We start from the raw sequence: 16,791 nt of genomic DNA, 5'->3' as shown, positions 1-16,791 counted from the left end.
TTCAGTTAAACGTTAATATAGTTGTGCAGCACCATAATTAATAAGTTATTAGAATTATACGTGTGGAATAAGTTCATTCATGGGTAAGAAAGTTCATAATAAGTACACAGATAATAAAACAAAACTATTACTATATTGTTCATGAGGTATTGTTAAACGAATGCGATTAATGTTAATGAACTAAATCAAGTAGTGACGTTTAAAGACAACGTTTATTAAACTACATAGCTCAGGTATACAAGGAATATATATGCAAAAACGGCTCGTTTGGGTTGAGAAAATATTTTACGTAGAAGAGCGAACAACGTTTCGACCTTCTTCGGTCATCGTCAGGTTCACAAAGAAAGAAAGAGGTAACTGACCGGAAGCTGACCACATGTTTGGAAGGGGTTGTGTAACTGAGTGTCAAAATGTAGAGGGCGGTGTTAGATGTTTGAATATATAATTTTATTTTATTATATTTAATATAGGTATAAGGGCGTCCCTTTATATTGGTTTATTTTGGGTTTAAGTTGTTGTATAAGTAAGGCTTCTTTAATTTTGCGTTTGTTTATGTTTGTTTCTTTATTTAGTATTTGAGTGATTTCTATGATTATGTTGTGTTTATTTGACTTGCAGTGTTCGAAAACGTGTGAAGGTGACTTTTATGTTCTTTGAATCTGGTTTCCATTTTTCTACTTGTTTCTCCAATATAGAAATCGTGGCAGTTATCACATTGTATTTTATAAATAATGTTGGTGTGGTGTTTGTCAGTGTAGTTTTTACATTGTATAGACCTCAATTTTGTGCCTGGTTTTTGAATAAATTTGATATTAACTGGAATGTCATATTTTGTTACTAGTTTTGACAAATGTTGGTTATTTGTTTGCTGATGTCGGGAATATATGGTATGCAGCAGTATATGGTTTCGTGATTTTTTGATTCGTGAGATATATTTACTTTTGTTGGTTGATTTTGCTTTCTGTCTAAGTGTGTGCGTATAATGTTTTCTACGGTTTGTGGAGGAAACTTATTGATGTTGATGAAGTATTGTTTTATTTTGTCTAATTCATCGTTAATTTTATCTGGTGAGCATAGTTTTATGGCTGTGTTTATTTGGTTTCTTAGTATGTCGAGTTTTTGTTTTGTTTCATGTGCTGAGTCCCGAGGAATGTATAGTCTAGTATGGGTGATTTTTCGATGGATTTCAAGGTATACAAGGACTCTCGTACACTGACCTGTGTCGTGTTTTCACGCTAACTGATTAATGTAATGAAAGCTTGAATCTCATCATTCAGCAGAAGAGGTAAAAGATAATTTTAAGTCATGAGCTTTATCATATAGTAGAAAAGATAAAAGAGAATTATAAATGATGAACTTTATCATTTAGTAGGACAAGTAAAAGATAATCATAAGTGATGTTATTTATCATTCAGCAGAACACGTAAAAAGGAATTTTATGAGTGATTAACTTTTCATTCGGTATAAAAATGAAAGGGAATTTTAAGTGATGAACCTTATCATTCAGTAGAACAAGTAAAATGAAATTTCAGTGATGAACTTTACCATTCAGTAGAATAAGTAAATAATAATTTTAAATGATGTCGTTTATCATTCAGCAGAACAGATAACAAGGAATTTTAAGTGATGAACGTTATCATGGAGTTGAACGCATAAAAGGGAAAGTTAAATAACAGATAATTAAAAGTCCTCGATTTTTGCCTAAGATTTCAATAGTTTATTATCTCTAAAAAAGTTATTTAAGTATAAATGTTTTACTTTAGGTTTGATTCACGACGTTAGTTATCTACCTCATGTATGCATAAGTTTAATCATTTTTAATTCACATGATAGTATAGTTGTATCAAACATCTAACTAATTTTTGTAACCTACATAATTTATATTTATTAATCAAAGACGCCAAATAAAAAAGTGCCAAAATGAAAAACAATTGCAGCTTATCAGCTTTTGATTGTAAAACAGAAATAATTTAAAGCAACGTTCATAATCGTTATTTTTCGTTAGAGATTGATAACTGATGACGTTTCAACAACAGTTTTCTACGAGGCTCATATTAAAACAGCAGTTTATCAGTTATAAGTTATTTGTCTTTAAAGGTTTGTTATCTTCGTCCTGTGAACACAATGGGTAAACGGTTGCTTGTTTTCTTGGATCAGAGAACATCAAACATCCGGTGGTTTGTTTGATTTTTACCAGGTACAAAATAAATTATCGCGGCATAAAGACATATCAACAGAAACAGTTTCCGTTTTTTTATTCCTGTACAAATGGAAAGACTGAGTAGTTAACCCTACCTATATAGACGGATATAGATAACCCTACCTGTAGACGGGCAGGTGCCTGAACAGTGAACATTTCTTCCTTCATGTTCGTACCTTTTCAGCACGTTTTCTTTGAGATTGGCTAGAAATGAACAAACTTCTTAAGAGAGCTTCAAAGTCACCAACCTACAGCATAATTTAGGGAACCAATCAGAGAATGGCACAGATCACATTTGTCTTAAGAAAAAGAAAAGAAAAACACGAACTACGAATCTTCACCAGAAGCACCTTAGCACATGTTGAAGATTTATTAGAAAGGTTACAACGCAAGTAACACACCTGCACAGGATTGTAGGTATTATATTTTTGACTTTTGACTCCAGTCGTGATTAAATACAAATGACATCATCCTTTTTTCAGTCTGTTAGAAAGCAACCTAGCGAGCTAACCAGTTCTTTGAAGATCACAGCTTTGTTGTCTGGTTATTTAAAGTTGAAAACATGGAATATCGCATGTCATCAGAACGACTTACTTCATCATTAGATAATTCAGATAATACTAGAGAATTATATCAAATTTCAACATTGATTTTCTGGAAATGGTATTCGAAAAAATAACTATGTTCTGGTCTCCGAACCAGTATCGTGTTTGCTTTGAATGAAACAATATTTAAAAAGGCATTCGTACTTTAGTAATAGTAAAATTGGAGCGAACTGCACAATATAAAATTTTAGAAGTAGGGAATGAAAAAACAAGAACCCGTATGTAATTTTTAAAGAAATTTAAGGAACTTTTATCCAAAGATTCTTACTGTATGGAAACAGCAATCGTGTCTCACGAAAATATTGTTACAAGGATTTTTTTAGATCATTTGATAACAAATTATTACAGGAACTAATACATTAAAATTACAGAAGGTAATAGATCAAGAATTAAAAAGTGCAGCAGTAACTTAATGTAAATTTTAAAACGTATATTTACGTACTGGGCTTAATAGAAGTTATGTGGAAAGCTTGGACATGTTCAAGGCTACTATATGCTTATTAATAGCGACAAAATATTCTCTCTCCCTATGTGGTTTGGCGCTAAGTCTGAAAACTTATAACACTATAACTCGTGTTTCGATACCCATGGCAGGTGTAACACAAATATCCCCTTATGTAGCTTTACGTCCAACATTAAACAATCTTTCTTTATATACCTACGTGTGTGTGTGTTTGTTTGTTTGCTATAAAATATTTATTTTTCGTATGTTGATGCCCTCTCTAGTGACACAGCGTAATATCTTTAGACTTACAACGCTAAAAATCGTGTTTCGATTATCGAGGTGGGAAAATGCACATTGTGTAGCTTTGTGCTTAATTGCAAACAAACCATATCGTTTGCTGATGTACTGGACATGCACGAAGTTAAATAGGTAACAATAATCATGAGTTTCAATGTCTGTCTGATCGAATTTGTTTATGGATCTTGGTTTGAATAATTCTTAAAAAGTTAAACACCGTGATAAACATACTTATTTACTTTTTAAAGAGGCCGGCATGGCCAAGCGTGTTAAGACGTTCGATTCGTAATCTGAGGGTCGCGTGTTCGCATCCCGGTCGCGCCAAACATGCTCGCCCTTTCAGCCGTGGGGGCGTTATAATGTGACGGTCAAAATTCGTTGGTAAAAGAGTATCCCAAGAGTTGGCGGTGGGTGGTGATGACTACCTGCCTTCCCTCTAGTCTTACACTGCTAAATTAGGGACGGCTAGCACAGATAGCCCTCGAGTAGCTTTGTGCGAAATTCAAAAACAAACTTTTTAAGGAAACCCCCTAGTGGCTCAGTTGTAAATCTGAAGGCTTATAACGCTAAAATCCGGGTTTCATCCCCTTTGTGGCCACAGCACAGATCGACCATTGTGCAGTTTTATGCTTAACAACAACCAAACTTAGCATGAATAAACACAGTATGTTTATTTGTTTTTCCATTAATGCATACCGTATGTTTATTAACTTTTCATTGAGTGCATGTGGTATAATAGGAGAACACTTTCACTTCTTTATCAGAGTGCAGATCAGTGTTCCCTCTAAGCTGTGCGGCCACGCACTTCATTATTACAGCTGCGCACTAATGGTTAGGAACCTTAACGATTTTGGCAGTCGATAGGCTTTAAGCCCAAGTAACCAACATGCAAAGCGGCCTAATGATCAAAATAGGATCAGTGGTCTAAAAATACTTCCCACTCCCCAAAAAACGGTAGCGCACCTCTGCACATTGTCTTGATACTAGTAAAAAAAAATGAATTACGCACATGGATTGAAAACATTAGAGATAACATTGGTTAATGGTACAAACGATAAATATTTTTCAAAGGATAAATTCAGTGTCAGGGTTTTGGGCCAAGATGTGTAAAAATATACTTTATCCTCTAAATACGGTTTCCTGTGCATTTTAAACTAATTTCCGATGCTGATAATCCAATGTAATTTGGAGATTGGTATTTCCAACTTGAACAATACTTTACGTGACGCATCTATTAAAATTGCCAAGACAGAGAGATCCACAGATGTCAGATAAAGCCATCAATAACTTAGAACTGTTGACCAGAATGTGGGCACTTAGTCAGTAGTCTGTGCAATTACTCTTAGCCAAATGACGGATTTTACTGTCACTATTATAACTCTTCCACAGTTGGAAATACAGAGTATGATCACCAGCATATCACGGTTCGAACCGCAGCCAAGCTCACTAACGTACTGTAAAAGAACTAATATCAGTGATAAGCCAAACTATAAACATGGAAATAAAAGAAACATTGAAAATAAATAGTCACGATCAGTGGTGTACCAGTAAAACAAGAACAACAAAACACACACACTAAATATTAATTATATTAATTAAATATATACATATATATTTAGGTCGCATTTCAATCATTTCATTTGTTTATAATTATAAACCATTTTTCATATAAACTTATATAAGTGGTGTAGTATGTTTGACTCATAATACAATTCATGTATTATCAGAAATTTATATAGCATCATAAAAGCTTTTGGTTCTCTAGTGGCACAGTGATATGTCTTCGGAGTTGCTATGCTAGAAACCGCGATTCGATACCCGTGATGGGCAGATTATAGATAGCCCTTTGTGTAGCTTTATGTTTAACTTCAAACCAACTACAATTTATTACAAGTATTTGCTTTAAAAATATCCTAGTTCTACTACATTAATGGTTATAATCACAGATTGCTGTTACGTTTTGTAACAGTTAAACACTGTTAACCTTTAAAAGTATTTACACAGTGTGATGAGAAAAATTACCGTCAAATGCATGAATCTTGATAATTATATGGAAAGATGCTATTGTACCGCGACATCTAGTGATCATTTTCGTCTCTTCCATAATTTTCTTTAACTTCTGTTAAACCTAAGTGTAAATATTATTAATTGGAATCTTCATACAAATAGTTGAGAGGGAAAATAAGTACATAAAAATGCATATAGATAAAACAAAACTCAAATTTAAGATATAAAACGTTAAAGCTCATAGACAGATATCTGAAATGAGTTTGCTTTTGAATAAACATCTCAAATGGGGAAGGCAACTTAAAAAAAAACACATCATAGAAACATTGGTTATGAAAAATAACATTTATATAATATAAAAATATGGTTTATTATTTCTTTTCTTTTTTGTTATTTATCACAGACTGAACACGATCTTTTGACCTTCAGAATAAACAGTTTTAATTTGAGAAACATCTACACAGGCAATTACGATATATTCCCAAAACGTATTGCAATAACATATCACATATAGTAATGGATTAGCCTTCACAGAATTTTTATATAGCCCATGGTGCGCTGCGGCATGGAATTTATAGAGATAAAGCCGCTGTTACAAATAGACAGAACAGGTGGAGTCAAGATAGCACGGGCAAAAGGCATTTTGAATCTTATAAAACGAATAATGATTGGCGTGAATATCCCGCCAAATCAACAGTGAATAATGTGTGCTGCAGAGCTGAGATGCTTGTCTGGAACATCGAGCAGCCACCAACAACAATCTCTCCTCGATTCCCGCGAAATGTGAAATGGAAACACACGTCTGGCGTTAAATTCATCATCCAGAAGTGCATAATAACACATTTACTCGCCATTCATCGGTAATACATAAAAGCGTGTGTCATAAACCACACATTTATTCCTACTGAGCTTTTCAAATGTGAAACTCAGGCGGAAAAACAAGTAAACAAACTATTACTTGGAGTAATGAACAGTACTGTTTTAGAAGAACGAGCATCAGTCCAACGATAATCAAGACGTCTTTGTAGATATGGCCGTATTTTCTAAACCGTGATGCGCAGTGAAACTAATGTCATGCTGTAGAAGTTCTGGAAAATCTTGTACCACCGACTCTGCAGAAAATTTATAGAGAAAAGCTAATATTTCTTTCAGCATTTGTTTGTAACAATTAACATCCAGAATCTGCTCTGAGTAGATGTGCTGACCCAAATATTTTGTTACTAAGAAACACTCGCATTAAATTGCAAAGTTTATAACCAGGTCATCCTCAAAAGAAAAATGAACATGGAGCTCCATTTCACTTTCCACAGCTTACTGTTGTTCTGAGGACGAGTGGATGAATGGTCCGATTGAAACATGTAGAGTTTATTTGAATTTCATTATTTTACTTTGTTTTATTAAATTGTTATAGTAAATCAACACTCTTGTATTAGATAAGTCGTTTTTAATTTAACCACCAAACAGTACGAAAATTCCTTAATTAACGATTCGAATTAATTATTTTCTAAGTTTCGTAAGGTCAAGATAATACTTCTGTACTACTCGAAGCTATATCACCTTCTCGTAAATTAACTTTAGGCCTGAGTCTTTGAGAATAACGGTTTTAACTGATAACAACAACGTATAACGACTTTTCACTCTTTAAAAAAACTGGAAATTATATCAGTAAATAAATTCGTCTTTAGTTATTTAAGCCTAAAAAAAGTATAGAAAATCCTCGCTTATTTTATCTTAAAACTATCACCATAACATTTATTAAGCTTAGATAGTTTACACAACTATTTTTGTAGTTTATTCAGTTCGTACATACGCATACTGAACTTTAAATCTAATTTAGAACTCTCGATATAAGACAATGATTCTGGTGCTCATTGAACATAGCTGTAATAAACATGGTTCAAACAATAAAATATTTCATCTTTTCGACGTGACTACTATCTTATGCGACACATGAGCTAAACGGTTAGGTCAGAAGATCCTAATGTTCAGATATATCCGACCCTCGCTTCGAGGAACTTAGTAGATAGAAAGCAGCCATTGCGCAGCACTCACCGCCAAAAGAGCTTGTTTCGGCTTTGACTTGAATAATGGGTTGACTGCAAGTCTTATAACGCATGTACATTTGTACGTGCGTAAGCATGTTTAACTCTATCGAGACGGAATTCCTTCACCTTGCAGCCCACGGCCCGGCGCGATAACCACTCTTATAAACCAACGGCTACATTCTCGAAGATCAATCTTATTCAACGATGTAAACGTAATAACAAAAAGATTGAATCAAGCTAATTGAAAGAAATGTCAATGCATAACCGAATAACATGCGAAAGCTATTAACATTTTATTAGCATTGCAAGTACTTCGATTGCAATTGAATAAAACTTGTCCACTGTTTTTCTTTTGATCTTGTACATTTTCTATACAGGCAACAAACTCATTTTTAAGTACAATGAAATAAGTTAACTTTAAAATTCCAATCTTAAAATTCTCAAGCATTAATACCAGTTGGTATGCAATCATTATAAGCTTACACTGGTGTTCAAGTTTAAAAAAAAAACATTTATTTCGCACCTTATAGCGTTGATGTTTTAGCATGCAATTTATGTATTATGCTTATTGGCAATCCCTACAAGCAGAGTCTACTGACTCTATGATGAAAATCAATTCTCTACTGAAAATATACATTTGCAAACAGCAAATCTATTAATTCCTTTAATACTTTGAGTCAGTTCCTGTATATTCAAACTCAATAATTAACTCTAATAATGGTTATTTCTACTAATGAATACTTATATCACCCCTTTCTTTACTGAAATAATGTTGTTTTCTTTCTTAGGCCCGGCATGGCCAAGCGTGTTACGGCGTGCGACTCGTAATCTGAGGGTCGCGAGTTCGCATCCCCGTCGCGCCAAACATGCTCGCCCTTTCAGCCGTGGGGGCGTTATAATGTGACGGTCAGTCCCACTATTCGTTGGTAAAAGAGTAGCCCAAGAGTTGGCGGTGGGTGGTGATGACTGGCTGCCTTCCCTCTAGTCTTACACTGCTCAATTAGGGGCGGCTAGCACAGATAGACCTCGAGTAGCTTTGTGCGAAATTCAAAAAACATAAACAAACAAATTTTCTTTCTGTTTCTGCTATAAAATCCTTGATAACAATATTTATATGGGAATAATGTCTTCTGACACAAAGCTATGCAATAGGTTATCTGTGTTCCGTCTATTACGGGTATCGAAACCCAATTTTAGCGTCGTAAACCTGTCTACTTACCACTGAGCAATACTATTAGATATTTCTAAATGTTACTTGATTGGTTAAGTGTTGTAGGATGAAGGGAGCCAGAAATCACGACGTAAGTTGCACGAGGCTCTCACTAAAGACTTTGTGAACTTTCAGTGGCATTACAGGACGGGGTGAGAAAAAAAAAAGGATAATGAGTGTATGCGCACCTGCAAATGTAATTATATTTTGCGTGCGTGAATAGAAAATATCTCTCACGTGGCAGTAAACGTAAATAAAAAATTCCAAGAATATTTGTTTTTGTTTCATGAAGTAATAGATACCCTGTTCTGAAGAAATAATAGTATTCTTCAAAATTTAAATAAATAATACAAATTTCTCACATTTAGTATCACCTGCTTGTTACGTAATGGAAGGTTTAGTAAAATCACCCATTGTGTTTACAGTAGGCTTACCAGATGTTCAGCGTTCACAAATCATCCGAGTTAGGAGTGCAGATCTCTCCTAGACCTAGAACCTGATAATCTTCCAGTAGGACAGCAGAGATTTTACGGACTCATAACGCTGAAATTCGGGATTCGATTCCCCCTGGTGGATAGAGCAGAGACAACTCCTTGTGTAACTCTGCGGAATCGTTCCTAAATCTCGATGCGTTACCTTTAATGTTTGGTAGTAAATAGGTTACTCAACATTATTTGGAATAATCGGAATACATCTAAACCTCGTGTACGCTATAAATCATAACTTTTTAAAAGTTGAAATTTATAGAATTTTAAAATATCATAGTTTTGTACTCTACGTTTTATAAAGTACGTTATTTGTAAGGACTTACACCAATAGCTAATCAAAATTCACTTATACATGCCTAGTTCAAAGGCAAAACAAACTATTGGTGAGTTACAAATTCTAGCCTATTGCCTTCCTTCAGTTTTTGATTTTAAATACAATTTCGTAGCCAATTAGGCACTGAACATTTTCGAGTTGAATCTAATCCTCCATCCAGAATTAATAATTTTGAAAGCTTTCAGGAGGACGGATTGCACTATCCTTTCAGTGTTATAATCCTCTGTATAGCTGCATTATATGGCAAATAATCTTAAAGAAAGACTACCGGCAAAGTACTTGTGTTTTTATAAACTATTTCTTAAATCTTTTCTCTATCCACCTCCCCCTAAAATTCATACAAGGTGAACATCACTGGTCAGCAAGTGTGTGTGTTTTTTGTCTACATGGATCATGTGCAAAGAAGCTTGTGGCTGCCAAAACATTACCACTAGAATAAAATGTTTAGCTTATATGGTGGGATGGAATTTTTTTTTTTTCCTTTTTTTTTACGGGTGTGAAATAGTGTTTAGAATGATGGTGAAAAATACATTATAATTGCCATTTAGTTCGTGACGCGGTACGAGTCACGTGACCAGCAGGTGGCCTGGCTTGATAGTGTGACGAAATTGCATTAACGTTTAATTTGTGAATACTCTGTTTAAATCCAAGGTCATGATCATAATGTCATACTTGACAGTATACAAAGAATTACAAATGTATATGTATAGAGAGAAGGATTGGTTTTGGTTTGTTTTGAATTTCGCGCAAAGCTACTCAAGGGCTATCTGTGCTAGCCGTCCCTAATTTAGAAGTGTAAGACTAGAGGGAAGACAGCTAGTCATCACCACCCACCGCCAACTCTTTTACCAACGAATAGTGGGATTGACCATATCATTATAACGCCCCACGGCTGAAAAGGCGAGCATGTTTGGTGTGACAGAGATTCGAACCCGCGACCCTCATATTACGAGTCGAACGTCTTAATCCACCTGGCCATGCCGGGCCTAGAGAGAAGGAGGATAGAATGATAGAAAAAGTAAGTAATAAATTACTAATTTGATATTAGACTCTTTTAATCAGGACATTGGTTCTTTTGGAAGTTTTATGGTCAATCACATAACTGCATTGGAATATTAAGTTTACAGAATACACTGTTTATAATATGACATAGTAATGGAATTAATGAAGAGAATTGTTTGTTTGTGTGGTTTGGTTTGAATTTCGCGCAAAGCTTCATGAAAGCTATCTGCACTAGCCATCCTTAATTTAGCAGTGTAAGACTAATAGGAAGGCAGCTAGTCATTACCACCCACCGCCAACTCTTGGGCTATTCTTTTACCAATGAATAGTGAGATTGATCGTGATATTATAACATCCTCACGGATGAAAGGACAAGCATGTTTTGAGCAACGGGGATTCGAACCCGCGACCCTCAGATTACAAGTCAAGTGCCTTAACTACCTGGCCATGCCGAGCCTAATGAAGAACACATAATGCGTATTAGTGTAACATTCATATTTCATTTTCTTGTTTGAATATTATTTTGGGTAATAGATAAGATACACGATTATGTACTGAAATCAGGTAATATAGGCGGGAACACAAAATCTCTAGATAGACGGATTCAGTATAATGTTTGAAATCTCGTGATGTCTATTCTGTCTGAAATCCCACAAGACCTTTTACGTCATTCCAAAACAGATAATAATCTACAATCTCCTAAGTGTTAGTATTTTAAAAAGCTGTATGGCTTAATTCGCAACGAGCTTATAAAATGTATTCATGATGCAGGTGATAACACATGGCTTCATGAATGTTTCTACTTTAACTAGTGGCTCTGAATAGTCAGGTGGTTAGGGCAATCAACTCGTAATCTGTGGGTCGCGGGTTCGAATTCCCGTCACATCAAACATGTTCGCCCTTTCATCCGTGAGGATGTTATAATATCACGATCAATCTCACTATTCGTTGGTAAAAGAGTAGCCCAAGAGTTGGCGATGGATGGTAATGACAAACTGCCTTCCCTTTAGTCTTACACTGCTAAATTAGGGATGTCTAGCGCGGATAGTCCACGTGTAGCTTTGCATGAAATTGAAAATAAACAAACTTTGACTAGAAATGTAATGAGAACCAGTTTAATAATGTCTTTGTTGTATTGTTGTTGTGACTAGTCATGTCTTTATTACTCTGTACCAGAAGACAAGCAACCATCTCTTTGCTGTATTATTACTGGAACACGTCTAAACATGTCTTTGTTGTGTTGTAACTTGTTTTGTATTAATTTAACATTATGTAAATATGTGTTTGTTTGTCGGGTTTGGCGCAAATCAGTACAAGGCCCATTTCTGCTAGCCATCTCTAATTTTTAATTGTTAATCTTGAAAGAAGTGAGTTAGTCAACATCAAATATTAACACCTTTGGGACTGCTCTCTACCAATGGTCCTCTAGTAGGTCAGCGGTATATTTACAGACTTGCAACTCTAAGATCCAAAGTTCGATTACCGTTGTGGAAGAAGGTAGATTACGCTGAAACAAAGAACAATGAAACAAATCTGATCAACGAATAGTTAGATCTATAGTCACAAAAAAGCCCCTACAGCTGAAAGGACGAGCGTGTTTGGCAATGGATTTCAATTGCGAGTCGAGCACCCTGACCACCAAGCCATGCCAAACTCTAAACGAATGAGAAGTTTTAGCTTCTGTAATACTAATTTACATATTTATTGTCACCAGAAGTCTTCTGGTCGTTATGCTAATTTAAGTAGATTGATGACCTAGTGGCTAGGCTACAAGGATGATGAAACCTTAGGTTTCATGGTTCTCGGCCTCTTACCATAAAAATGCGCTCCACACTTTGGAATCAGAGGTGCACTATAAGGTTGACGGCCAAATCCCACTATTAGATCAGAAGAAAGTAGCCTAGGAGTTGGCAATGGAAATTATTGATTAGTTTGGTAAGGGTAATTTAGATATACAGTAAAAATATAGTCTTGAAAGTTTTCAAACTTCATTATGTAAAACATGATTTTAGTGGAATTTATTCCCTCATGATTTGGCCCGGCATGTCTAGATGGTTAGGGCGATCGATTCGCAATTTGAGAGTTGCGGGTTTGAATTTCCGTCACACCAAACATGCTTGCCGTTTCAGCCGTGGGGGCCTTATAATGCGACGGCAAATCTCACTATTCGTTGGTAAAAGAGTACCACAAGAGTTGGCGGTGGGTTATGATGACTGGCTGCCTTCCCTCTAGTCTTACACTGCTAAATTAGGGACAGCTAGCGCAGATAGCCCTCGTGTAGCTGTGTGCGAAACTAAAAACAAACCATCAGGATACACTGCTTTTAAGACATAATTAGTTTTAATCTGGAGGTATCTTTATCATCATCCTGTATATTGATCAAATGTAGAAAGTTATGAAATCGAGTAAACTACGGCTCCTACAAAACCATAGGAATGTTTGTTTATTAAGTTAATAAATGGTGGAAGTCAATAAAAGTAATGTTATGTATTTATATGAACTTCTGGATATAGTACTATGCCTTTAAACACCAGCACAGTGCAGCAGTATTGTGGTAGCAAATATAGTTTCGAAAATTAACTGAGTTCCTGTTTTTCTGAATGAAAGAGAAGAGTTACGTAAAATACACTTTATTTAAAACCCTAGTAATATATATTTAAGGCGTAACTTCTGAGGTTTATGTGGGTGCGTGCATGAAAGGAGTTTCACAGTCTAATTTCTACGAGTTTGTTCCTGAGTAAAAAAAAAGGATAAAAGCGCAAGAAATTGTACATATTTAGGGTAGACTTGAAAGCTACTGCAAGGCCTTATTTTCTGATATTACCTTCAGAGTAATTTCACACAATAATGAACCAAACTACCAGCAAATTCGTAACCCAGAACGATTGCTAGAGTGTTAGTAATCTATTAGGCTTATAACAGTAAAATTCGGGGTTCGATCCTTGCAATGAGCCCAGCACAAACAGATCATCGTGCCGTTATGCGCTTCAAATAAATGGTAACCAAGTACTACAAGGCTAAAATAAAAAAGAGTGCTACTGAAAATATTATGTTTTCTCCAAGACATAAGTTAAAATCTGACGTGTGTCTTTATAAGGAATTTGGCTCCAACTTGGAACACATTTGCTACAGTTTTTGAAGTATCAAGTAAATCCTCTGATGTACCATAAACAAATTGTTGTAAATTTGAGCTACTATAAAAAAAAAATGTTTGTAAACAGGTGACAGGAGGCCTTTAAAATGGTTCAACTTGACCTCATGACAAAATGTTTTTAGGAAGATAATTCTGATGCCCTAACTCATAAAAAATACTTTCAAACAAAACTTAGAAAATTAGGGAAACGAGAACATTGGGAGTTCATACCGCTTACAGATTACAGCACCTAAATATTTAGTTAATGTCGTGCGGAACGAAATAAAAGGAAGAGAAAATTAGCCCATTCGAAGAAAAGCAACAAAAGTATGAATCCATCACATTGTCTTTGTTTTGTCCATCACGATTCAAATTTAATAAAATTTAATCATTACAAATTATGTATGTGTGTGTATTTTATCAAGTCGGTAATGTTCATCTGAAATTCATTGACCTTAAGTGTATTCGTGTTTTTTGGCCAGCACCGATTATAAACTTAATAAATAATTAAGAAAATTCCAATACCCTAATTGGCTTCACACCAGCCCATGGTCTAGCTTCAATATCGTCTATTTTCTCCCTTCTAATAGTCTCTTCAAGACAAGTGTTTTCTGGAGATTTTTCGATTTTTTTCTCCGTTGTATCAGTTTCTTTTTTCGGTGATTGGTCCGCTGCAGGCGGGCTCTGTATCGGTCCTCCTTGTTGATGGTAGACAGAATCTTCACCAATTTTAATGGATTTCAGCTCGTGAGGATCAGAAATGGTAGAGAAAAAAGAATTAGGTTTCACCCGTCTTTGTGGCGTTCCTTGCTGGCTCCCCGGCAAACTGGACACAGACGACGTTGGAGAAGACATTTTCTATTGAACGTATGTTAAATTTCGGAGCACCTACAAATAAGCACAGAAACAGTTTCAGCTATCTTTGATATCATATTTCAATACTGTTATACTCACCGATGTCTTTATATTACTAACAAAGCTTTTAAAACATCACAAATGGTGAATGGATCAAATACATTTAACTGTTGATAAGATACAATGAACGTCGGCCCGGCTTGGCCAGGTGGTTAAGGTACTCGACTCGTGATATGATGGTCACGGGTTTGACTCCCCGTCACACCAGACAGGCTCGCCCTTTCAGCCGTGGGGGCGTTATAATGTGATGGTCAATCTTACTGTTCGTTGGTAAAAGAGTAACCCATGAGTTGGCGGTGGGTGGTGATGATTAGCTGCCTTCCCTTTAGTCTTATACTACAAAATTAGAAACGGCTAGCGCAGATAGGCCTCTAGTTGCTTTGCGCGAAATTCAAAACAAACCAAGCGATGAACATTTAAAATATTATATTTAGATTACTATACTTCTGTTCGTAGTTTTGATCAGTAGATTATAACAACAAATTAATTAGAATGATTTATGAGAGGGTACCAATTTCCCACCCACTAATAAATATTTTTACTTTATCAAAAATTTTGAATCTGAACCCCTTTACTCTCTGACAGTATGTTACTTAGCATTACAGAGGTAGTATACCGGAAAAACGGTTTAAGGTACTTTAATCTTACGTCCATCTACATGACGTCAGCAACCCCACAATTTACTGAAGTGAAACAGCACCAGCAATGATAATACATATGTACACATGTTTGTACATTTGGAAAATACATGTATTTAATTTAGATTTATGTTTAGTTGAAAAGCGGTATTGGTATGTTTTTGTTATAGATCAGGGGTGTGCAACAGGCGGCCCGCGGGCCACAACCCGGCCCGCCAAGCCATTTAGTGTGACCCTAGTTGTTGTAATCTAACCATGTGGCCTGATCTGTAATCCAACGCAAATGGAATATTTTTAAAAGCATCGATCCTACGGGATTCCCAGGCTTCGACTCGACAAACTTCTAAAATTATCTTTGCTAGAGAGGAGCAGGCCGAATTCGATTGGTCGGCCTCCTTAGGGCATGAATAGGTGACGTGCACTAGCACTATTGTCTACGACTCAACGTCATGTCCTGAACCTCGCCTTCGCCCGCTGGCGACAATTTTCCCTAACCTCTGCTGTCCGTCATTCATTATTGGTGAAAATTTTATTACCTTTTACAGTTACTACAAGAGATTGAAGGTAAATTGATTATTATTTAGCATATTGTTGTGACTTTACTGAATTTATTAAAATTTTTGCTTTCAGATGCATCTGATTCTATGTACAGTGTGACCTCGTTATTCGCGGGGTTACGTTCTTTACCCTCCCGCGAATAGCGAAAACCGCGAATATTGGATGCAGTTTTAAAACGTATATGTATGCGATTATATACTATATGAAATGCTTCCCAAACACTAATGATACTTATACTCATTGATGCAGTAATAATGTAGCAATATTGCATACTGTTATGTATTTCACTAAATTGTACCGTGCGTTACCGGGCTGTGCTTTGCCGTTTGCGTTGTTGGGGAAGCTAAGGCAGTCAGCCAATAGCAGTCCAATCTTGTTTGGTGAAGACGACAATTGATAAAACGGCTTGATTGAGTAAATACAACAGAAATCTCCTCGAAAAGCCCTTTCAGTCTCTGTGACCTACAAAACGCAGTTCGCGCATAACCCGCGAATATGCGGGGCCGCGAATGGCGAACCGCGAATAGGCGAGATCACACTGTATTTTGCTATTCTCAATTAATTTAAGTACCGGAAGGCTATGATCGGGATGCCAATTTAGAAACATGTGTTTCTGTCCATAAGAGGTTCCATGTGTAAATAAATTCTATGTTTTTTTCTACTTTGCTATTTTCGTGAGAATAATTTTTGTTTTGATTTCAGGGCTAGTAAAATGTCAGCAGTTAAGAAACGAAAAATTGATGATGAGGGAAGGTTATTCAACAGTGAATGGTGCACAAAATATCTTGTTGTCCCACATAATCAAGGTGTTGTCTGCCTCGTCTGTCAAACTACAATTGCAGTCATGAAAGAGTACAATATTAAGCGACATTACGCAACTAAGCACTCCTCCCAGTTTGATGAAATTGTTGGTC

At 35.8% G+C, this 16,791-nt stretch overlaps 1 protein-coding gene across 2 annotated transcripts in view; it reads right to left on the bottom strand.

The window, feature by feature from the left end:
• The window catches only part of LOC143256996 (dihydropyrimidinase-like), a 105,154-nt gene that overhangs the window by 84,288 nt on the left and 4,075 nt on the right, over positions 1-16,791 (bottom strand). The window contains exon 2 of one of the 2 annotated variants that reach the window (XM_076515023.1): positions 14,292-14,654. In XM_076515023.1, coding sequence (XP_076371138.1) covers positions 14,292-14,621 — 330 coding nt within the window. In that variant the 5' untranslated portion in view covers positions 14,622-14,654. Of the gene's footprint in view, positions 1-2,323; positions 2,455-14,291; positions 14,655-16,791 lie in introns of those variants that run through there. The other variant, XM_076515025.1, reaches the window with a different exon arrangement.

The sequence above is a fragment of the Tachypleus tridentatus genome, chromosome 7 (genome assembly GCF_004210375.1).
Source record: "Tachypleus tridentatus isolate NWPU-2018 chromosome 7, ASM421037v1, whole genome shotgun sequence".
In the NCBI taxonomy this organism is placed as follows: domain Eukaryota; kingdom Metazoa; phylum Arthropoda; class Merostomata; order Xiphosura; family Limulidae; genus Tachypleus; species Tachypleus tridentatus.
This window is presented reverse-complemented; position numbering and strand designations above follow the sequence as displayed.